This window comes from Emys orbicularis, chromosome 3, assembly GCF_028017835.1.
Source record: "Emys orbicularis isolate rEmyOrb1 chromosome 3, rEmyOrb1.hap1, whole genome shotgun sequence".
Lineage (NCBI taxonomy): Eukaryota > Metazoa > Chordata > Testudines > Emydidae > Emys > Emys orbicularis.
Genome location: NC_088685.1, coordinates 6,836,021 through 6,860,728, shown reverse-complemented (window position 1 = coordinate 6,860,728; position 24,708 = coordinate 6,836,021). Strand labels below are relative to the sequence as shown.

Below are 24,708 nucleotides of genomic sequence, written 5' to 3'. Positions count from 1 at the left end.
GGGTTTCCCCCACCCCCTGTCTCCACGTCGCCTCAGTCGTGGCTACTGCCAGTCTCTGTTTAGCCCCCGCGCCCTGGGGCAGACTGCAGTCTATCAGCGGATCATCACTGGCAACAAGGGGTTTGGACTGGCTGCCTTTACCCACCCTCAGGCTGCCCCTCTGCAACCCCAATACCTATGTGGGCCTAGAACTAGGCCCTGTAGCCTGCAGAGTTGCTGGCCTAGGGCTTCCCAGCTCCTAAGGCCTTTCCCCAGCCCTGCCTCACTCTAGGTCCCCAGGTGAGTTCCCCAGCAGCCAGGCCTGTCTCCCTCTCCAGTCAGAGAGAGACTCTCCCCCTGGCCTTCTTATAAGGCCCAGTCGCTCGGTTTGGGGCGTGGCCCCAGCTGCAGCCACTTCCCCCAATCAGCCGGGGTTTTACCTTGCCCAGCCCCAGCCCTCTGCAGGGCTTTTCCAACCCCTCCAGGGCCGGAGCGGGTGCTCACCGTGCTACAATCAGGGTTGGAAGGGATCTCGGGAGGTCATCTAGTCCAACCCCCGCTCAAAGCAGGACCAATCCCCAACTAAATCATCCCAGCCAAGGCTTTGTTTAGCCTGACCTTAAAAACCTCTGTTGACTCCTATTTAGCTTGTGATCCACTATGACCCCCAGATCCCTTTCCGCAGTACTCCTACCTAGGCAGTCATTTCCCATTTTGTATGTGTGCAACTGATTGTTCCTTCTAAGTGGAGTACTTTGCATTTGTCCTTATTGAATTTCATCCTATTTACTTCAGACCATTTCTCCAGTTTGTCCAGATCATTTTGAATTTTAACCCTATCCTTCAAAGCACTTGCAACCCCTCCCAGCTTGATATTGTCTATGCCGTTATCCAAATAATTGATGAAGATATTGAACAGAACGGGACCCAGGATCCATCCCTGCAGAACCCCACTCGTTATGCCCATCTAGCTTGACTGTGAACCACTGATAACTACTCTCTGGGAACGGTTTTCCAACCAGTTATGTACCCACTTTATAGTAGCTCCATCTAAGTTGTATTTCCCTAGTTTGTTTATGAGAAGGTCATGCAAGACAATATAAAAAGCCTTACTAACGTCAAGATATACCACATCTACCACTTCCTGCCCCTATCATTTCATGATCACATTCACTTTAGCTGGTTTACACTTTCAAATTCTCAACCAGATCCTTCTTGTTTGTCAAAATCAAATCTAGAACAGCCTCTCCCCTATTAGCTTTCTCCACCTTCTGAAATAAAATATTGTCTCCAATACATTCCAAGAACTTGTTTGATAATCTGTGCCCTGGCGTGTTGTTTTCCCAACAGATGTCTGGGTGGTTGAAGTCCCCCATCACCCCAAGTCCTGTGCTTTGGATGATTTTGTTAGTTGTTTAAAAGAGACTCATCCATCTCTTCTTCCTGGTTAGGTGGTCTGTAGTAGACCCCACCACGACATCACCCTTGGTTTTTTTACCCCTTTTTCCCAGAGACTTTCAACGAGTCTTTCTCCTATTTCCATCTCAACCTCAGTCAAACTGTAAGCATTTTTAATATATAAGGCAACACCTCCTCCCTTTTTTCCTGCCTGTCTTTCCTGAGCAAGCTGTACCCTTCTATACCAATATTCCAGTTATGCATATTTCATAGTTGTTTATTAACTACCATTTCGAATTTTTCCTGCTTATTCCCCATACTTCTCACATTAGTATACCAACATCTAAGATACTGATTTGATTCTCTCTTCCCCCCTCGTCCCCCCAGTTCTGTGTTGTCTCTCCCTTATCTCTGCTATAACAGCCCATGCTCCCCCCAGATTCTGACCCTTCTCCCGGGTCTCCATGTTTTTGACTTACCTGTGGGCTTTGGTCACCTGCCCCGTCGAACCTAGTTTAAAGCCTGCCTCACTAGGTTAGCCAGTCTGTATCCAAATATGCTCTTCCCCTTTCTTGATAGGTGGACCCCATCTCTGCTTAGCAGACTTTCTTCCCAGAACAGCATCCCGTGGTCAAGGAATCCAAAGCCCTCCTGGCGACACCATCACCCAGCCAGGCATTCACCTCCAGGAAACTTCTGTCTCTGCCTGAGCCCCTACCCTGGACTGGAAGGATTGAAGAGAACACCACCTGCATCTCAACTCCCTCACCCTCACTTCCAGAACCCTGTAGTCACTTCTGATCTGCTCAGGGTTATACCTCACAGCATCATTAGTGCTCACGTGGATGAGTAACAGGGGTAGTAGTCAGAGGGCCGGATGCTCTTCAACAATCCCTCCCTAACGCCTCGAAGACAGGCCCCTGGCAGGCAGCATGCCTCCCGGGATGCTATGTCAGGGTGACAGATGGGTGCCTCTGTCCCCCTCAGAATAGAGTCACTAACCACCACTACTCTCTATTTCCTCCTGGGAGTGGTGGCTGCGATCCTCCCAGCCTTGGGGGTACAGCGTTTCTCCTCTTCCACCTTTTGGGGGTGATTCCTCATCGCTTGTTGCCAGGGCAGCATAACGGTTCTTCATCACTTTGGTAACCAGCAACCAGTGACCTCCCTGTGTGACAGAGCCATATCCTCCTCCCCTGGTGGTGTGACAGCAGTCCTCTCTAGCTGGATAGCTTCCTCAGCCTTGGACGTCTCCATATGAATACTCTCAATGAATTCCTCATGGGCCTGGATGCTCTTCAGCCTAGCCATCTCCTCCTGCAGCTCTCCCACCTGCTTCCTGAGAGATTCCACCAGCAGGCACATTTCACACTGGACGGTCATAAGAACGGCCATACTGGGTCAGACCAAAGGTCCATCTAGCCCAATGTCTGATTGTCAGACCATGGCCAATGCCAGGTGCCCCAGAGGAAATGAACAGAACAGTGATCAAGTGATCCATCCCCTGCCGCCAACTCCCAGTTTCTGGCAAACAGAGGCTAGGGACATCATCCCTGCCCATCCTGGCAAATAGCCATTGATGAACCTATCCTCTATGAATTTATCTAGTTCTTCTTTGAACCCTGTTATAGCCTTGGCCTTCACAACATCCTCTGGCAAGGAGTTCCACAGGTTGACACTGCGTTGTGTGAAAAAATACTTCCTTTTGTTTGTTGTAAACCTGCTGTCTGCTCCCCCAAGCCTGGCTTTCTGAGAGTGGGAAATGCAGGCCACAGTCTCTGCAAATCCACACCAGGATCTGGGTAGAGGGCTCCAGGGTCAGGTTCTTTGTCTGGATCCAGATGCAGGTGAAGGAGACAGGAGCAGTGTTGCCACTGGCGATGCGGCCCTTCCTAACGATAGTGATTATATTACGACTCCCTCTTACAAACTCCTTCTCAACCTCCCTTGTTTGCTAGCTTCCCTTCGGCGCTTAGCCTCTGGCTCTTTAGGCTTCTCTTCTAGATCAGCCCTACCCCCTCATTAATCACGCACGGGGAGGGTGATCACAAGGCTGATTGAGGCATGATCCAGGATGATCATGCTGGGAAATCAGACAAGTACATAAACTCAGCCCTATTCACTGATGTGTCTACCTGGAAGGAAGCAGGCTTCTGACGATGATCTAACTCTACGGGCAAGTGAACCCACTTCTTTTGCTTATTTTTTTATTTATAATGTTTTTTGAGGCAGACCTCTCAATGCAGAGGGTCTAACCCGGTTCCTAAGACTGACTGCAATGTACTGTCTCTTTTGGTGAACTGAAAAAAAGCCACAGATGGGGCAAGTGTTGTGTTCTTCCCTCTCCCCCATTTATAAATGCCTCACACCTTTCTATTTGATCATCCAAAACGACTATTTAGTAAAATAACAGGCTCACTGCTCTCAACTCATCTATCAAATTCTGGTTACAGGAGAAGAACTACGTAATAGAGAGATGATGATATAAGCACTGGATCCTCCTAACAAAAGGAGGACCCAAGCACTTCCCTTTCCTAAAATCCAGTGGGAAATGCCATAGTTAAGACTGCTGCCCACCTTGTGTACCAGAATTTGCCCTAGTTTGTTGTTCACTCATTCCCCCACCCCGTTTGGTTGCACCATGCTGTTGCAGCAGATTGCCATCCCGTTGTCAGCCCTTGAAGAGTGGTATCTAGCCAGGAATGTTTATTTTTATTCCTGCTCCCTTTCCATTGCCGAATGCTAGAGTTGATACTGTGCCGCTCTTCCACTGCGTCGAACGCAGCATAGGTGAGACAGAGCCTCAGTTGTGACGGGATGTGAGAGGAGAACAACCTGGCTTGGAACATTGAAGGTGGCTGGGGTGCCCTGTTCTGGTCGTGTGGAAAAGTTCCCCATCCGCTGTGGAAAAAATCTGTTCCCACTGACTTGCTCTGCTATCTCTTCCTTGAGCATGTGTGCTGATCTCCTCCCCTGCCTCACATGCATTACGGCATCCATTCCCTCTTGCAGTGCCTGGCCCAGTTCAGGGCTAGCTTCGGTCTCTCTGAGGAGCCTGACCCCATTCACTCTGGACACCATCATTAGGGCTCCGTGTCTGTCATGGAGGTTGTGGAAGTCACAGATTCTGTGACTTTCTGCGACCTCCATGACTTCTGCAGGAGCCAGTGTGGCTGACCCCAGGGCCGCCCAAGCAGCTGGCTCCAGGGCCAGCTGCTCAGGTGGCCCCCGGGACAGCCACTCCAGTCGCTGCTGCAGTGGCCCCGGGGACAGCCACATCAGCCACTGATCCGGCGGCCTCCAGCAGCAACCCCAGGGAGGCCGGAGCAGCCGCGGTCCGTTGGCCCCGGCAGCGGTCCCCGTCCGGAGCAGCCATGGTCCCCGGCAGCTGGTGCCGCTGGCCCCGGGTGCTCCCCCTAGCAGCAGCCCCCTGTTCTCCCCCCAGCAGCGCTGGCTGATCTTTGTAGTGTAGATGATACCTAGGATGTCTTGGAATCTACAAAATTACTGATGAACTGAATCCTAAATTACTCAGTATTATTGGTGTGCTGTGGCTACTGCTTCTTATGCTGACCAGTATTATCTCATAGCTTTCTTGGGCTCCCGGGGTCTGTCTGTATCTACCTCTTGTCTCTTTTTTTTATACTTAGATTGTGAGCTCTTTGTGGCAGGGACCATCTTTATGTTGTGTTTGTACAGCGCCTAGCACAGTGGGATCCTTCTTCATGACTTGGGCCCCTGTGTGCTACCACAATGGAAATAACCATCAAAAGTGTCAGGAGGAACTCGAGGCCAAGCAGCTATAGGGGAGCGTTTTGGTGCCCTCCACTGCAAAACGTAGGCGAGGTTTCTGCCTGTCACCAGAACCTTTCAGAAAACAGCAGAGCTGCCAGTGATTTTAGTGTAATGCGAACAGGAGAGGGGACTGAGACTAATGGGTTAAGGTGAAAAACAGTGGCTTGTTGTAATGTATTCCTTTCATATCTCCGAGGTAGGCTTCTCGAGATGAAGAGCTAAAGAGCTGCATTTAATGAAATTTTGCATTTAAGCCCATTAACTTAAGTGCTTGGCTGGGATGCACTGACACTTTGACTGGAAGAATTCTGTATATGGCACCCTGGAAAAGGTGAGCAGGCGCTTTAATTGATACTTCTACTTTAGCTGAGACACCCAAGAATGCCTGATGACTCCAAACTAGGGAAGGAAAAGGCTTGCGCACAGTCGAGATGGCAATGGTGCCGCATTCTGTCAGCTAATCCTTTTGAATAATAGGCTTGGAACTGGCATATGAAACTATTTTGCTAAAGTGGGAGGATTCCACAACCCAGTTAAAGGATTAGATTTGAAAGCCAGCATATTACCCCTAAGTATATGAATTAGTTAGGAGTGGAAAGAACATCTCTCATGCTGTTCAGTATTAAGAGCTTCTGGCTCTGCCACAGGCTGCTTGAGAGACCTTGGGCAGGTCACTTCTCCTCCCTATGCCTTTGTTCTCCCCTGTAAAATGGAGATGATGATGCATCCCACACCCCCATGTTTGTTTTCATGGTAAATTCGGCAGCCGTTGTAAAACGCTTTGAGATCTTCAGTCAGCAGACGCTATGGAGATGTAAATATTACAGGTATTACAATAGCTCCTCGAGGCACTAACCTGGGACTGGGGCTTCATTGTGCTAGATGTTCGCATAGTGAGAGACTGTGCTCCAGAGACCTTACAGTCTAGATAGACAAGGCAGTAGGCAAAGGGTGGGAGGAAGGAAGTTTGATATTCCGCACTTTACACATAAGGAATTGGGACCCAGAAAGATGAAGTGACTTGCTCAAGGTCACACGGGGAGTCTGTGGCAAAGCCAGGAATGTTCATTGTTTATGTCTTCTGGGTTGCAGTCCCACACTGTAAACACAAGTCCATCAACAAGGTCTTAAACCCAATGTTCCTCTCCAAGGACAAACTATTTCTGTTTTCTAGTGGTGAAGTCACAAAAGCATTGAGATGGCACGTACCATAAGGCTGGTTTTCATAGAATCACAGAAATGCAGGTCTCGTCCATCCCCCCACACTAAGGCAGGATCAACGTTTCCAGAGGTGCCCAGTGCCCACCTAACTTTTGTGAAGGAATCCTACCTATGTGCACAAAATGGGCCCTTTAGAGTATGTCTACCCTGCAATAAAACACCCACGGCTGGCCCATGTCAGCAGGCTCGGGCTGCAGGGCTATAAAATTGCAGTGTAGACATTCGGGCTCAGGCTGCAGCCTGGACTCTGGGACCCCGGGAACTCTACAGCCCACGCCTGAGTTAGTTGCCATAGGCCAGCGACAGGTAGTTTATTTGAATGTAGACATACCGGTAGTGTGCAGATACTTGTTTTGGTGCCCAAGTGTCTCTGTGGGGGTGTGGCTGTTTGTGATGCACTTCCAGTGTGCATGTTGCTGTACAGAATATGTAAGAGATAAGCTCCTTGCCCCCCAAGGAGCTGATAGTCCAAGAAGGCAGACAGATTACCTTTTGGGAGTTTTTTTTTTGTATAGGTAGTAGCCCTGCTTAGAGAGGTGGATCAAGATTGGCAGGCTGCTGTCCTGAGGAGGAGGGACTTGAAGAACAAGGCGATTGGGTGGGAGCCTGCATTCGGGGAGTGCGATGTGGCGAGGTAGAATGCAAGGCGTGCATGTACTGGCACGGTGGCTTTTTCTGAAAACTAGGCCCAGCAGGTCCTAGAGTGTTCGAACGTTAATCTTTTCTCCTTCCATGTTGTTTTGAAATTCAAGATAGTTATTTAAAAGGCTTAGCCTGATCTCTTCCACGCTTTCTGTGCTTAGAGAGGGCTTTGTTTCTGGAAGTGGGTATGCCTTTCACAAGCTATCAGAAGGGGATCTGAGTTTTTTACTGGGTCACCCACAATGGGACTACAGTGAACTGTGGTACATCAGTTCCACATGTCATGTCGTTGCATCTGAGTGGTGGGAGCCATTGTCTGGAATGCAGGCAGGAATCAGTGTCGTCTTATCATTGATCCTAGATTATTATTATTAATTTATTATTTGTATTCAAGTCGCACCTAAAGGTCCCAACCAAAATCTGACACCAGTTGTGCCAGGTGCTGTACAAACCATAGTAAAAGACAGTACCTCCCAGATAAACTGCTATTGAAATACAAGACAGACAAAGGGTGGGAGGGGCAATAGAGGCATGGATGTTAAATGATAGATCAGTGGCAGAACTGGGAACAGAACCCAGGTCTCTTGAGTTCCAGTCCAGTGCTCTATCCACTGGAATATGCTGAGTCTCCTAAGTATGCCACTGATTATGAATGAATGTTGAGCAACTGGCAATTCCTTGTCTGCTCCTCCTAAAAATTTGTCTTACAGGTGAGGTTTGAGTTAAGAGAACTAAGCAGGAAATTATTTGCTCAGAGGATCCTATAAAAAAATCTATAATGATGAGGGTATGGGAATATGTGTATGTGAAAGGACACATTTGTAAGTTTCTGGAATTTGGTTTGAACTTGCTCTTCATTCATATCATTAGATCTAAGCACAAGTGAATCACAGTATTTATCTGATGCTTGTGGTAAATGTTGGGTTGAATTAGACACTTCCCCAAAAAACTGTAAATACAATTTAGCTTTTGCTTACAGACAAGTCATGAAAACAATCCTCTGTTCAGTGCCAGGATAGCGTGGAGATGAATATCGGAGCAGAGAGTATAACAGGTCACAAGCATCTGTATGGTGAGAATGTCAGTGTTGCTCAATGGAGATGTGTTAGACTGTGGAATAGTCTCCTAAGGAAGTGGTGGAAGTCCCATAGCTTGGGAATTTTACAAGAGATGGAACAAAACTCTAGAAAATATGCTGTAGGGAAGGATTCTCCATTGGCTCCTAGAGATGGATTGGGTGGGCCAAATAGGTTTCTTCTATCTATTCATGCTAGCCAAAAGCTGGGACTGGACAACAGGATGGGTCATTTGAAAAATTGCCCTGTTCTGTTTATTCCCTTGGAAGCATCTGGCACCGGCCGCTGTCGGAAGACAGGATACTGGGGTGGATGGATCGTTGGTCTGATCCAATATGGCCATACTTATGTTCTCATCTATACAGGTACTTTTATGGCCCTGGTTACAATAGCAGTTGAGCATCTCAAGTATGTATAGATTGATCTCATAAGAACGGCCGTACTGGGTCAGACCAAAGGTCCAACCACCCAGCATCCTGTCTGCCGACAGTGGCCAATGCCAGGTGCCCCAGAGGGAGTGAACCTAACAGGTAATGATCAAGTGATCTCTCTCCTGCCATCCATCTCCACCCTCTGACAAACAGAGGCTAGGGATACCATTCCTTACCCATCCTGGCTAATAGCCATTAATGGACTTAACCTCCATGAATTTATCCAGTTCTCTTTTAAACGCTGTTATAGTCCTAGCCTTCACAACCTCCTCAGGCAAGGAGTTCCACAGGTTGACTGTGCGCTGTGTGAAGAAGAACTTCCTTTTATTTGTTTTAAACCTGCTGCCTATCTCATCACAAAGGAGTACATGTCCGAGCCAGGAGTTAACCTAGGTCTCCGAAGTTCCAGTCCAATTCCTTACCCACAAGGCCATACTTCTAGGTCTATTGTCTGAGTCTCACTCCAGCATTTTTCAGAACTCCGGCTTGATCCTGCAGGACTGCTGTATTCAGGACTCCCCCTGAAGTCAATGGGAGTTCTGCACACAGGAGGTTTGCAGGATGAAGCCTTTGCTGAGGATGCTGCTCTTTAGGGTCTGTGGGAAAAGTCGGCTTCCCTCTCAGTGGAGCGAGCACAATACACAGAGTACAGTGGAGTTGGTCTAGGGAGTTTTGCTTTGTTTAAAGTAGCCATAGAAAAATACCTTGTTACTATGCCTGCCTGTTCCTAAGGGGGCTGATCCTGTTCCTTCCACTGCCAGCACTGCATGGGATTGGGCCCTAGGTTTTTTTCTGAGCGATATCTGCTTAGTTGCCTGGCAAAAGCAAGTATTTTTACTCCTGCCTGCACTGCAGAGCCAGCCTAACTGCGGAGAGGCAGGCTGTATCCTATTGTGCCTCGCACATCATCCTCCACATTGCCAGCTGAATCCTGATCCCGGGATCTTGATCGTTGCTGACGGTTGGTGATGATGCAGAAAGAACACAGCTTTGTTTTCAGCTATCAGGCAGAGTTTGCAGCTCCGGCACTTGGGGAGAATCTTGCAAATGGTGCAAATTTGATAGAAGAGTCACGGAGGGAGGGTTTGTGACACCAGAGAGATGCTGTGTTTAGAGTCGTTTTCTGATAGCCACAAGGAGTTCTTTTGATTAGTAGCTATTCATAAATTGCAATGAGCAACACTAAATTGTGCTGGTGAAGGAGGCATGCGTGTCTGCAGCTTGCTCTTCCAAATTATTTGTCCCCCTGATGTTCCAAGACTCCCAGTCTCTCTCTTGCTTCTCATGCAGCTGTCGATTTCCCCCACCTGTGTCTTATCCATTAAAAAATTGTCCTTTATTCTTTCCATTGAAATGTAGCAGGTGATGCTCTAATTGAGTCCAAATGAGTCCCAGAATCCTTAGTGCAAGTTCCAAAAAAGATGCGCAGCAACCAATGTCTAGTGATTGTGATGCACACGGGAGGATGTGAATTCTCTGATTTCCATCAGGAAGAGCTGCAAGAGCAAAGACACTCCCTGCCCCCAAAAGTTTACAATCTAAAATGTCCCTTTCTTCCATGTGCTAAATAGCACCAGAAGAATAAAGCAATCCTATTGCTAAGTAAAGTACAGCTGTCCCTTCTAGGTATTACTGTCTTGGACAAGGCCAGTGTCCCTCTCTTGCTTCTGTTGCACGAAAAATTATTCCACCCTAAGCAGAACTTGAGATCTATTTAGGGATTTTACACGAGAGCTATTCAAAGTTTTTTATAGCTCACAGTTTTTCTGGACTATTGATACACTCTGGAAACTCACCATGTACAAGGGGTTTGAACTGTTTTAGTTGGTTCTTTATTAAATGTGCTAAGAGTGCAGGAACGGGGCAAGGGGTGGAGAATAGGTTTTGGATGCCTGTCTGGAGTCTCCCATTTGTAACCAAGTTCTTTGTCATGAGACTGTATTACAGCTGTATGCTGTGTGAACAGTTGAGGGAACCGGGATTATGAAGGGTGAGATGTCTGTTCCATAAAGCTCTCATCCCACTCCTTATGGGGATTATAGATGGTGGACTTGGGAAGGACTTTCTAGGAGACCTAGTTAGTCCTATGTCCGGGATAGGTCTCTGTACTAAACTCCTATGTCTTTAATCTGGTCTATTCTTGAATGTTTCCGATAAGTATCCCACCATTCTGAGTCCCTAGCAAATTAATCCAACAACTGATCCTTGCTGTTGGAGATGTGTGGCTAATTTGCCATTTGCCTATTTTGAGACACTTCTGCTTTTCTGAGTATTGTCGGTCTCTCTGTACTTTCCATCTATACAGTCCTTTCTAATTGGGCGTGGTCCATGCATTTGGGGCCTCGTCCCACCAGCTGCTCTGACACCCATTGACACCTAGCCCTCTCTGGGGAGCATTCAGGCTTTAAGGATCAGACCTGTAGATAAGGTGCAACTGACTTACTTCTTCCCAACTTGGAATCGTCCCGTTTCTCACCCCTCTGTTTGCCCCTTCACTGGCTTCCCTTGGCCCTCTGCCTTACGTGAGAGCTCCTTGTGCCCTCTTCAAAGCCCTACCCAGTCTAGCTCCCACCTGCCGCTCTGTTCTCTTCTCTATTGCACTCAAGCCACATGACTAGCCATCCTCGTAGTTTCATACTCCTGCTCCTGGTAGTTCCCTATTCCTGGAACATCCCCTCCCTGACTATGGAGCTAGAGTTTATATGGCCTCCATCACTGTAGTGTCTGAGCACCTCATCATCGTTTACAGTATTTATCCACACAACTCCCCTGTGAAGTAGGGAGGTGCAATTATCCACATGTGGCACTGGTCACGCAGGGAGTATGAGGCAGTGTCAAGAATTGAACCCAGCGCTCCTGGTTCCAGTCTGGTGCCTTAACCACAAAATAATCCTTCTGCTCTGTCTCCATACTCTCCTCTTTCAAACCCCTCCTCAAAACTCACTTCCTTCCCAAGGCCAATCAGCTCCTGACAGCCACAGGGGTGGTGAAGAGAGTGCCAGGGGAGAGTAACCAAATAAACCTGAAACCACCTCACTTTCATGGCTGACTTACTGTAGTCACTTGCCATGTCACATTCTACCCCCCCCCCCCCCCATTTGTCTGATCATAAACGATAAACTTTTGGGGGTAAGGCTCATGTCTGATTATTGGCTTGTAAAGCAGCTAGCACCCTTGGAGTCTAGTTCAATAATGAAGTTTGCTACCCAGTTTTTTAACTGAGCCATAATACTCAAAATAAAACTCTCACACAGCTCTGACTTTTCTGTCTCTCATGCAGGGCTATGTCGAGAACTTTACTGAAACCTAGTGGCCTGATTTCTAGAGGGGCTGGGTACCTGCAGCTCCCATTCAACTCAGCCCCAGGCACTCAGCACTTCTGCAAATCAGGCCACCTATACATCATAGCTACGTCTTTGTCTACTGAACCTGTGCTGCTTGTGTCAAAGCAGGCTATCTGGTTTCTTCCGGCACAGTCTGTTCTTTGTGAACTCCTGCTGCCAATTGCTCATCAAGATGCTGTCAGATCTTACAGATCAATTATTTGCTCAAATATTTTAGCCCGTACTAAGGCTGAGCTGATTAGTCGTTTTTCAAAAGCTTGATGTTTTTCAGTCTTCCTCTTTAAAATATGTGTGAGTGGTTCCTCAATTTCCTCTGAACCCAGGGAGGAGAGAATGGGTTCTAGCTAATGCAGACATTTTATTACAATTGAAAATGGTGTTTTCTTTTCTCACATTGCTTCCCCTTCTATACAGTGAAAGGGGCACAGATCAAAATACAGAAGTCACTTCACTTTGTTGCTTCACTGGGACAATGGATATTAAACAATAGTCAATGTTTTGTTGCTAATCAGTAGCTTTTCAGTGGTAAAAACATGGTTCTTTTCAACTAAAACATGTCCTTTCCCTTACTGCAGAGAAAACAGCTGATGATGACGTCCAGAAGTCTGACATTTCATCCAGCAGCCAAGGAGTGATCGAAAAGGAATCTCTGGGACCTCTTCTCCTGGAAGTAGGTGCTCTATTGCAATCAGTAACACCACCAGTCTTTTCGTATTTGAAATCTGAGGTTGTTCTAATGAATCTCTGACCAAGAAAGTAAAATACAGAATAGTAGGAAAACACAGTCCCAATCAGGTTGTTCCAAGGCTAGATTATCCCTTGCTAAAGCTGCGGGTAACCCACATTAGTCCCCCAGTTCAGCATATCCTTTAAGCATGGGAATCCTAGCCCTATCAGCAACGCACTTAAGCGCATGCTTAAGTCCCACTGAAATTAAAGCAACTGAAGCATGTGCTTAAGTGCTTTGCATGAATCAGAACCATAGTGAGCAACGTCTTAATGCTGGTATAAACGTGCCCTGCTGATGCCTGCCCACCCCTGTGTAGTTATTTCATTCTTTCCACTTAGCCTGAGCGTTGTTGTGGGGGGACGCAGTATGACTGAAGAGCCATCATTCAGCTGAGCAAGTTGAAAGCAGTCTGCTTTGGGAGAAAACTTAACTTTCAACCACACTGACCTAAGTCACCGGCTAGACAGATTGTCTTGTTAACTGCCAGGGGTGCTGAAGACTTGCTAGCCCTTTCAGGCACCAGGGCTCTTAGATGTGTGCTAGTAAACTTCCTCCTCCCAGCTAAGGCATGAGAAAACAAGAGTTAAAGGCAGGAAGAATGAATACTGAGTGCAAAGCAGTTAATTGGAATGGGCCATTAAAATGCAACAGCATTAAATAGTCCCATTTTGAGGGCATCAGGAGCAACCAGATCATTTAGACAGACCTTCTATATATCACATGCCAGTATACATCACCCAGCCGCTTCCACGCCAACTCCAACAACCAGAATTAGATGTGAGTATTACAGCCGTCAGGAGGCTAAACTGTTGTGTGCCATGGCAGAGAACAGAAGGGACCTGTTGGGTTTAGTGTGTGAGTGCTAGTGGCCAGGGATAGACAGGAGGTCAGTCTAGATCAGTGGTTTTCAACTTGTGGTCCACTATATCTAAGATTTCCAAAGGGGTCTGCACCTCCATTCACAATTTTGTAGGGGTCCGCAAATGAAAAAAGTTTGAAAACCACTGGCCTAGCTGATCTGGAGGTCTCTTCTGGCCTTAAACTCTGACTATGACCCACGGCACCAATGCCCAAGGCCTTTCTGTGGCAGGGAAGTGAGAGAGAGATCCCGCAGTGATCCTAGCGAATGACCTACGCCTTGTGCTGCAGAGGAAGGTGAGGGCTGTGCTAACTAGATCTGTGTAACATGAAATACGGTGAAGTGTGATGGTACGGGACTGACAAAAAGCTCTTTTCTTGGCATGAAGTGGATGCAATTGCCAAAGTGGTTCTTATGTTTTTACTAATTGATAAAAAGACATATTGGCTACTGTAAAGGGCTGACAGTGCTAAATCATGATTGCCTATGTCTGCTTACTAGCAGGAGACTCTGGGACAATAGGAGCACTTTTATAGCAAATGAAGCTACTGAGGAATCAAAGGTTCACTACAAACAAAATTAATGCCTAGTGAGAACGTATTTGAACTGTAGGGAAGGATCTGATTTGTAAAGAGAATGAAAGCCATCTGCCTGAAACATGTGGCCAGGACTAACTGGGAGTTGATTGCTCAGCAAAGGAGGTGCTGTCTAAAGAAGCAAAAAAGCAGAAGTGGCATTAGAGGGAAAGCAGCATTGGATAATGGAAACAGTGAGTGAGAAGAGTATTAAAAAAAAAAAAAAAAAAAAAAAAGAGGCAAAATTGTCCTGAGAGAGGTGGCAGTTCCTCAAGAGTAATATAGAGCTTGGGCTCCCCTAAGAGAGTTGTGCATCCTGCTAGAGCAGTGGTTCCCAAACTTTAACAACCTGTCAACCCCTTTCACTAAAATGTCAAGTCTCGCGAACCCCCTCCTGAAAATGAATATTTCCAGGGATTTTCTCCTTCACCAGGGTATAAATAATAAAAGCAGTGATCTTGGAAATATAAAATTTGTTTTTATGTCATGCTTATTACACACTATTTATTATTATTTATCATTACAGTATTTGTATTACATTATGAAAATGGCAACACTCTTCCAAGATCTCACTTTTGTAGCTTGTATCACTTTGAATAAGCCTGTTATAAGACAAGGCTCCTATGTTTCATCAAGGAGTATCAGATGTGAAACAGCATGAAGGTATTTAAGAAGCCAACTCAGAGTTCCTCCTACACAAGCATTCAGGTCTTGAGCAGTCCACGCAAAAACCCACGTTACAACAAAGCTTAAACTTGTTCTTGATAATAATTTTAAAAACAATACTAGCTGCCTATTTAATTTTAAAAACAGCAAAAAATATCCACCTCCCTTTCCATTTCTTATAAGGAGTCTTGAAGTTTAAATCTCCTCAGTGTGATAGAGATGCTTGCTTTGATCTGGTTAGCTCTTGGAAGTCCAGGGGCTCCGGGCTGCTGGCAAAGTGCTGCTTGGGGTCCCTAGGGACTGCTCTTTCCGCCATTAGGGAATTTTTTCCTGAGAACCCCCTGTAACATTTCACGAACCCCAGTTTGGGAACCACTGTGCTAGAGCAATGGAGGATTGAACTCTTGAACCGGAAGAAGCCAGACATCTGGCCTGCCTATTTGTTGGCACTTAGAGTAACCTAAGAGGCATCAATAAATTTGCAGCATACCCAAAATTTTATAGAGCAACCCCTGGAAAGTCACCCCTGGATATAGCTCTCATAAATTGGAAATCAGGGGTCAGTTTAAGACCCTAGTACAGTTTAAGAACACTTTTATTCCAAAGCTGCTAGGCCTAGCCAATAGCTCTCTATAGGGGTTGAAAAAATTGGGTGCTTATATGGGATGGGGAGTTAATTAGATCAGCTTGTCCATGACTGAGAATATGGCTCCATGCTCAGAGTTTAGCATTAATAGGTCATTTCTGCAGGGAATTAAAACAAAGGTGTGTTGTGGCTCTGTTAAGTTCTGCTTTGTGAAGAACTCATTATACACAGTGTGCTAAAAATATCTAACAGTTATGCAGACAGAAGGATAGTTTTGTAACCTGAGATCCCATACAGCCAACATGCAAAACACACTAATAGATGGGTAAATTGCTCTGGAGTACAAAGCAGCCTCCTGACACCAGACCTCCAACATCATTCATTTGGTAATTTACACTGACCCTAGCCAATGCCCGTTGAGATCACTGAGGCTACATGCTGTTGTTTAAATGTATCATCAACATAAGTCAAATCCCATATTTATCTCTGGTTTCCAGATTGTATTTGTAGTCTAACCCTGGGCGCCCTTAATGCTCACTTAGGTCTGGCTCCTGCACAGTGCGGCTGTGGCGTGTTGCAAGGATAAGAGCAAGGTGATGAGCTGGACCAAGGGAGCAGGGAATCTTTTTGCTGCCTTAATCTGAGTGCCAGGTTACGTCAGTCTAGTAGCAGGTTTGAGGCCTAAGAGGGGAAGCATGTAGCTAATCCCTCATTAACCAAAGGATCCTTGCACTTCAACCCAGGTCTTCCCAGACACATCCTTTCCACTCTCATATCCTACTGTACCTTTGTGTTCTTGTGATTAAAAGAGCAGGTATTCAGAGGGCTTGAGGGCTTCAGTGTGGAGGATGATGCCTAAAGTGGAACCTTACATGTGCCCCTATCTATCTGCCATTTGCACTTGGGCTGGAGTGCAGCAGTTACGGTGCACCATATAAGGGCTGGCAGGATCAAGGCTTTAATACTTAGGAAGATGCCTGGATGTGTAGCTTGAATTTCTTTTCAATATATTCAGCACATTGGCGTCCCTCACCCCCATCAGGAGCTAAGCATCACCTTTCTTGCAGCACTAGGGTTTGCAAGTGGGGGTAATGCTCATGCTGTTAGCTGCTCACAGAGAGGTTTTGCTGGTAAGGTGAGGGTAGAGGCTGTGGCTGCACTAGGGGGTGAGGAGTGCTAGATAATCCTGCCACAAGGCGGTAGCAAAGCAAATTCCTCCCCTCCTGTCCTCAAACTACTCCTTTTAGAGGTGTTAGGCCCTTTCCCGCCTCCAGGCACTGCTGTTCATGTTGGAGAGGAGGAAAGACTCATTCTCTCCAACCCAGCATAGTTTAGGCTTATGAAAACTATTAATGGGACTTTTTTTAGAGTCCTTAACTAATGCCTGTAGGTAGCTGAATGTTGCAACCCCTGTTTTACACGTGGGGAAACAGAGGCACGGGCCATTGTGAGAACATATTAGTTAATTTTTGTGAAGCACTCTGGAAACACTCCCCATCTGTGCTCAGTAGTTATTAGTATTATTAATGGTGTTCCCAATAAATGATCTCGCTGAGGAATGGCTTCAGATCCAGCTTATGTTGAGGCAACTATGAAGAGTTTAGTTTTCTGTCACAACTGACCATGAGAAGCAGTTTTTGGTTCCAGTAGGTTCCCAAACAACATTCAGATTCAGCTGTCTGAAAATGTTCCTGAGGTGACTCCCACCCCCACCTGCTTGTCCTTTGCTGTTTCCTTTAACTCATGGGATAAGAGAGCTTGCTGCTCCGAAGGACCTAAATCCTTAAGTGCTTGTCCGCTATTAAAGTCATTAAGAGTTGCAGGCACTCAGCTACTGTAGTGATGAGGGCCATGGAAGTACCGAGATAGACTATGCATCAGGATTTGTAACCATGGGGTCATCTGCATACTATCTTTCAATTTCCATTCTATATTAATGGCCACACTCCCTTTCTGTCATCTCACAAACCTTTTGCTGCATTCCTAGACCTTCTGAGCTGGGTACCAGATCAATTGCCACTTCTTCCATTAAGGAGCTAACTTGCTACGGTGCAACATGTTCACTAGAAGACAGCACCAGTGTAGGTTTTAAATGTTTATATTCCTAATCTTCTCCATAGAAAGTAATGCTTGGGCTAGCTTAATTAGTGACATCTTAGTGAGTAGTCTTTGTGTTCTAGGATTGTCTTGGGGCTAAAGTGCAAGGACTAGGAGTCAGCAGATCTGGGTTGTAATTTCCCGCTTTGCTATGGATGGCCTTTCTGGGCAAATCTCTCTGTAATTCTGTTTTCCTGTGGGGGATAATACGATTTCCCTGCCTCACAAACAATTAGCTCATTAATGTTTGTTAAAGCACTTTTACAGCCTCAAATGGAAGGGGCTACAGAGAGACAAATTATTTTTGTTAGGTTTTCTACTGTTTGGGACCAGAACCATCCCTCATTATGGTTCACAAGCTCCACAATCAGCAGTGCTGATACACCAAGTATTTGTAAACCCCAGAGTAGCATTTGCGCAGTGTTGCTAAGTTAGGAGTGGGTTCTGTTACCCCACATGAGTTTTAGTTCAGTAGCCTCTTCCTTCTGCAAAGCACCCTGGAGTACTGTGTGCAGAGAGCACTAGTTAGAAACCTTGTCTTGTACTTTCCTGCAGGGCTTGGGTCCAAGGCCCCCCTGCTTTCTTAGTTTCCCTCAAAAAAAAAATTGAGTGTTTTATTGGCCTCTGATTAGGATACTCACAAGAGAGGCATGGGCTCCTCTCCTAATTTCCGGAAATGGATTATTCAGCACCAGTTACATGCTGGTTAGACATCAGTCCGACTGTGTTAATGGAGCCGTGATTGATTTACACCCAAGCTCGAACCATTTGTTAGGTGCTGATTCATTCTGTTTCTTTAGCTACTCTTATTTCCCATCTGTTTTATTCATGCTGTTCTCCCTTTACTAAATACTTTAGAATAACCGGATCAGCTTTGTTACTGGGTGTGTGATGGGAGGTGGTGGGGAGAGGATGGAGGAAATATCACGATGTACTTGAAAAGGAGGGAAGTTTGGGAGTAAAGTTTAATACAGGGCCCTCGGACAAACCCATTTGACTCTTCTACAGGAGTCTGTCTCTTCTGTGGGAGCATGAAGTGCAAAAGCTGGTTGCTTGGCAACAGGCAACAGCTGTGAAAAAGGAAAATTGTGGTTGATCTGCCAGGGCAATTTTGACAGTTTCTTTTAAAAAAAAAAATTGCTTCCTGTTTCTAGCATTGAATGTTGCTCTGTCTACAGCAAACCTGATTTCCAGAAAATGTATTAAATAAAAATCAGAGACTATGTAGCAAAGTAACTCACTTCAGGCTTCACAAGACAATACAATTATAGGGCATATGTTTGGTGGAGAAAGGGGATAGTGTTGCTGCATATGGGGGAGGGGAGGTGTATGTAAAATACAAAAACCTGGTTTTGTCCATATAACACAAGTCCCGGATTCTGCAGTCTGATCCCTGGACTCTTGTGCCCTGTGCAATGCCATGGCTGCACACCAGCACCAGGGGTCTGCCCACATGGATTCAGTTGCAGGATCAGGGCCTGTCTTAGGGCGCTTGCTGTTAATTCAGGGGTCGGCAACCTTTCAGAAGTGGTGTGCCGAGTCTTCATTTAGTCACTCTAATTTAAGGTTTTGTGTGCCAGTAATACATTTTAACGTTTTTAGAAGGTTTCTCTAAGTCTATAACTAAACTATTGTTGTATGTAAAGTAAATAAGGTTTTTAAAATGTTTAAGAAGCTTCATTTAAAATTAAATTAAAATGCAGAGCCCCCCGGACCGGTGGCCACGACCCGGGCAGTGTGAGTGCCACTGAAAATCAGCTTGCGTGCCGCCTTCGGCACACGTGCCATAGGTTGCCTACCCCTGTGTTAATTACTAAAGATGGAATTAAATTAGGCTCCGGGTAGGTAAAAATCAAATCCTACTGACATGAAGCACCTAAGGAGAGTCCTGTAAATTATCAATCTGCCTCTCCCAGGGCTTCTTCCAGAAACTGTGAAGTCTCCTACATTGGGCTATTCCATGCTGGTAGAAAGAGTTTTCCCCTCATGACCAGTACCAAAGGAGTAAATAAGGACTTGACCCTGGTCCCATTAAACTCAATGGCAAAACTCCCACTGGTTTTAATAGTGCAAGATTGGACCCTGTTTGCAGATATTCTAGTTCACTGTGATTGCAGAGCTTGGACTGGATTTGTTGTTTCCCAGGAACATGTAAAATGAGTTAGTCTGCAAGATGCTGAGTATTTTTTAGTTCTCAGGCCCTGATTCAGCAAAGCAATCATGTGCTTGACCTGCATGCTTTACTGAATTGGCCTCACTGACAATCTAACTCTTCAAAGAGGATTGTTTGCTACTAGCTATTATGCCCCAAAGTAAAGAGGTCTGTTTACTGTAGCTTGCAGGGCCATAGTACATGCTTAAGCAAATGTACTGATATTTGATCCTCAGCAAAGGAGCCATAGAGTTTGTGAAATATTTTATTACCATTAGAGCCCTTTGGCTAATTGCAATACAGATCTTTGTGGTTATTCCTTTCTTACCGTCAAGTAGATACAGCTGGCTGTGCTTTAGATAATCTGTGCTCTTGGGTCAGCTCACCAGACACCACCCATAGACAGCAAGGAGCCTTCCACACACCTAAAAGAGGATGAAGAACCACCCATTACTGGGACGGAGGGGGGAATCAAAGCAAAATGAAAGGACTGTGCAAGCAGAGAAAAATGTTAATTACATCAGACCACTTGAAGTGATCTGTTATCTCTATTATGGTAGTGAGATCAGGGTCCCATTGTGCTAGGTGCTGTACAAACCCAAAATGAGAGTGTCCCTGCTTTGAAGAGTTTACAGTCTAAATAGACAAGAGCAGGAGGGGGAAACAGTTGCAGAGAAGCAAAGTGACCTGCCCAGGATCACAGAGCAGGTCAGTGGAATAGAACCCTGGTCTCCTGACTCTCACTCCAGTGCTTTACCTTCTGGAGCAGCTGCTCTTGCACTGACTGCATTTTTATTTCCTCTGGACATTGCAGGCACTGGATGGCTTTTTCTTCGTTGTGAATCGTGAGGGGAGGATTGTGTTTGTGTCCGAGAATGTGACCAGCTACCTGGGTTATAACCAGGAGGAGCTCATGAATACCAGTGTCTACAGCATCCTGCATGTAGGGGATCACGCGGAGTTCGTCAAGAATTTGCTGCCAAAGTCTCTAGGTAAGAAGCGGATGGGTTTTTCCTTCTTTATTTCAAAGAAAAATGGGATTTGCGCCATGTTTTCCTGGTGTCAGATTGTTAACGGCCTGTCCATGGGTTTATAACACAACAGTCCCTGTGTTACTTAAAGTGGAGAAGTGTAACCCCTCTGTGCTTTGGGGTCTTACTTGCCTGTCTCACACGGGTGTTGTGAGACTAGATGCATTAATATGTGTATAGTGCTCTGAGATCTTCAGATGCGAGCCATTGTAGAATTGCAAAGTGCAGTAATCACGTCAAGATGTTTACAGCATTTAGTTTTGGGCATTTGAAGAACACTATAAAACGCTGTTGTTCTTGCAGTGAAGTTAATTCTGTAATGACTGAGATTTTGTTATACTTAACTGCACACTGGAATTTGGAGAGCTGCACAAACCAGTTAGCTACATAAAGAAATAAAGCAGGTGTATATTTCCGTCTCAGCTCTCAGGGTCTGATCCATCAACTTTTGCACAATGAGACTATCCCTCCTATAATAGAAACTAATATTAACCTTTTGTAAAGAATGCTCTTCCTGTTGGCTATCAGAGCCTTTTCTCTCTGCTTTCTGCTACTGATGCAACTTCTGCGTAGATCAGAATAGCTCATGGGTTGTGGAACAACAAAACTTTCTGGGGCTTTGTGGGTTAAGAAATAAGTTGTCTAGCGGGAGTTGAGTGCATGCAGTGCACACTTGAGAACACTAGAGGGCAGTGTGAGAAGGTCATCTGGAGAGCGAATAACTGGAGGACGTTTGGGTTTTGAGAGCTAGTGTAAAGAATCCTGTTTAATCCTATCGAGTGCCTGTTCACTTGCCAAAATGCCTGTCGCTTAATCTGCATTTAAGCTCATTTTTTAAATAATATGCTTACTCTGTGTGCCATCATGTAACTCCCAGTAAGAACCTCTATTGGCTACTCAGCCAGAAACCTCAGCTAACTTTATTAAACACACAGCTTAAAAAGCTTTGACTTTAAGGGGATGTTATTAAAGCCGAATGCCAAAAATGTGCCTGCCTCTTGAATTCTGGGGCTTTTTGGTAGGTTTCAGGCACGTGGCAACAAACACAAAGAATAAGCTACATTTTGGTTTGTTGTTGTAGGATCAGTGCACAGTTGGTTTTAGTCAAATGAATTGTTGCAGCCCTAAGATCAATGCCTTGTTCAAGATAGGTCAAGTCTGTGGCCTCTCCACCTTGCCCACATTCTACTGGTTTGATAATATAATGTCTAGTTCGATGTCTAGTTGGCAGCCGATATCAAGCGGAGTGCCCCAGGGGTCAGTCCTGGGGCCAGTTTTGTTCAACAAGTTCGTTAATGATCTGGGTGACGGGATGGATTGCACCCTCAGCAAGTTCACGGATGACACTAAGCTGGGGGGAGAGGTAGATACACTGGAGGGTAGGGATAGGGTCCAGAGTGACTTAGACAAATTGGAGGGTTGGGCAAAAACAAATGTGATGAGGTTCAACAAGGACAAGTGCAGAGTCCTGCACATAGGACAGAAGAATCCCATGCACTGCTACAGGCTGGGGACCGACTGGGTAAGTGGCAGTTCTGCAGAAAAGGACCTGGGGATTACAGTGGACGAGAAGCTGGATATGAGTCAACAGTGTGCCCTTGTAGCCAAGAAGGCTAATGGCATATTGGGCTGCATTAGTAGGAGCATTGCTAGCAGATTGAGGGAAGTGATTATTCCCCTCTATTCAGCACTGGTGAGGCCACATCTGGAGTATTGCATCCAGTTTCGGACCCCCCACTACAGAAGGGATGTGGACAAATTGAAGAGAGTCCAGTGGAGGGCAACGGAATTGATTAGGGGGCTAGGGCACATGACTTATGAGGAGAGACTGAGGGAACTGGGCTTATTTAGTCTGCAGAAGAGAAGAGTGAGGGGGGGATTTGATAGCAGCCTTCAACTACCTGAAGAGGGGTTCCAAAGAGGATGGAGCTCGGCTGTTCTCAGTGGTGGCAGATGACAGAACAAGGAGCAATGGTCTCAAGTTGCAGTGGGGGAGGTCTAGGTTGGATATTAGGAAACACTATTTCACTAGGAGGGTGGTGAAGCATTGGAATGGGTTACCTAGGGAGGTGATGGAATCTCCATCCTTAGAGGTTTTTAAGACCTGGTTTGACAAAGCCCTGGCTGTGATGATTTAGTTGGGGTTAGTCCTGCTTTGAGCAGGGAGTTGGACTAGATGACCTCCTGAGGTCTCTTCCAACCCTGATATTCTATGATTCTATATCAAAATTAGGGCCTATTAGATAAACCCTTATAAGTTCACAGACCACTGGCCTGAACAAGTGTTGGAGCCATTACTGTCTTTTAGGTCCACACAGTTGCTTGTTCATGCTAAACAGTGTGGAATTCTTGTTCTGTAGCAAAAATTCCTCGATGTGCCAAGCAGTGTATTTAAAACAAAGGATGAATTTGAGAGGGCTGGTTGGGTCTCAGGAAGGTCTTTCCCATTTTCCTCTCCCACCCCTTGGTATTTTCCCCACGGCCCATGGAGATTGTATATAGCCTCTTAATACCTCACCAAGCATCTGCCAGAGGGGGTTTGCTACAGTTCACGAGGGCTTGTCTTCACTAACGAGTTAACAGGAGGTATAGCGCCACTGTTCCTGTTAGCTCGACCCCCATCAGCACACACAAACCTGTCACTCATGCGTAGTGGTGGTAATAAGGTGAGATGGCTGTCATGTCTTAGGGGTATAGGGCAGACCTCGAGTGAGCTTCACTCAAGAGCTGCTGACTCAAGTTATCAGCATGTGGAAGCGGGCTTAGAGACTAAGGCATTGTCTGCTCACATAGTTACACCATGGTAGTTAAAGTGTGTTTTTCAACTAGTTGAAGCAATCCAACCCCCTGTGGGGATGCTTTTAAATTGGTTTAAACCTGCCTTATATGGATTTAGCTTAATTTGGTAAGGAATTAATTTAAGCTAAGTCACCTACATGCCAAAACAGCTAGATAAGTTTTTCTCATGTGTGATGTGTGTTTTGTTTTTGTTTTTGTTTTGTTTTTTTCCAGTTGGACCTGAGCTAGGAGTTAAATTGCTGGGTCTTAGACTACAGTGAATTTTTACAGCTGAGTTATAACCCAGCTGAAATAGTGGTTGATAATAAAACCATTGACACGACTGTAACTATGGAAATCCAGAATGTGTCCCTATGATTAAACCACTTCCAAGAAAAAAACATTGGAAGCTTTTTCATTGCTATGTGATAGACTGCAAGCAGGCCACCATAGGCTCTGCAGTAGGTGCTGTATCAAACTGTAAATAGCACAATTAGCAGTTACTTTGACTGATTCCAGAGGGAGGCCTCAGTGTACCATGAAAGCAATATGAGCATGACTTGCCTTTCCATCAGCCATGTGAGCGCTTCAGCAAGAAGTACGGGTGAAAGGTGCCCCTATGCAGAGGGCCAGCTCAAGGCCTATGCACTGCATGAGTCCTCAGAACACCATTTAAGGATAGTGAAAGCACAAGGCTGGGAGTCAGGAAATCATCTCAGCTCTGCCACTCTTTCACTGTGTGACCTTGGAGCAAAGTCAGTACACATCTTTGTGTCTCAGTTTCCCTGTCTGTAAAAGGTGGGGGGTAATGATACCTACCTCCCAAGGGTGTTGCAAGGATTAATTCATTAACGTTGGCACAGTAACTCACACGATGGGGTGCTCATCTCAGTTGGTTGAGTCTAGGTGATATTATAATACAAATAATAAATAATGATAACGAGGATGAGATTTCAGTCAGCATGTTGGTTTCATGTGCTGGTGTGTTTGGTGAGTTTCCCATTCTTTTGTGGTGTTTAGCAGTTGCTGTCAGAGCTCACAGTGTCTGGTCTAGAGTCTTATCTAAAAGGGAATCAAACAAATAACACAGAGAAAACGCTTCCCTTGGATCCAGTACTTACCAGTCGTGATTCTGGCATAAGAATGGCCATACTGGGTCAGTCAAATGGTCTATCCAGCCCAGTATCCTGTCTTCCGACAGGCTGGTGCCAGATGCTTCTGAGGCAATGAACAGAACAGAGCAATTATCTAGTGATCCATCCCCTGTCGTCTAGCAGTCAGAGGTTTAGGGACACCCACAGCATGGAGTTGCATCTATGACCATCTTGGCTAATAGCCTATTGATGGA

At 45.8% G+C, this 24,708-nt stretch overlaps 1 protein-coding gene across 1 annotated transcript in view; it reads left to right on the top strand.

Annotated features, from left to right (window-relative positions):
* The window catches only part of NCOA1 (nuclear receptor coactivator 1), a 247,598-nt gene that overhangs the window by 158,369 nt on the left and 64,521 nt on the right, over positions 1-24,708 (top strand). The window contains exons 4-5 of the mRNA XM_065400622.1: positions 12,462-12,556; positions 20,366-20,543. Coding sequence (XP_065256694.1) covers positions 12,462-12,556; positions 20,366-20,543 — 273 coding nt within the window. The remainder of the gene's footprint in view (positions 1-12,461; positions 12,557-20,365; positions 20,544-24,708) is intronic.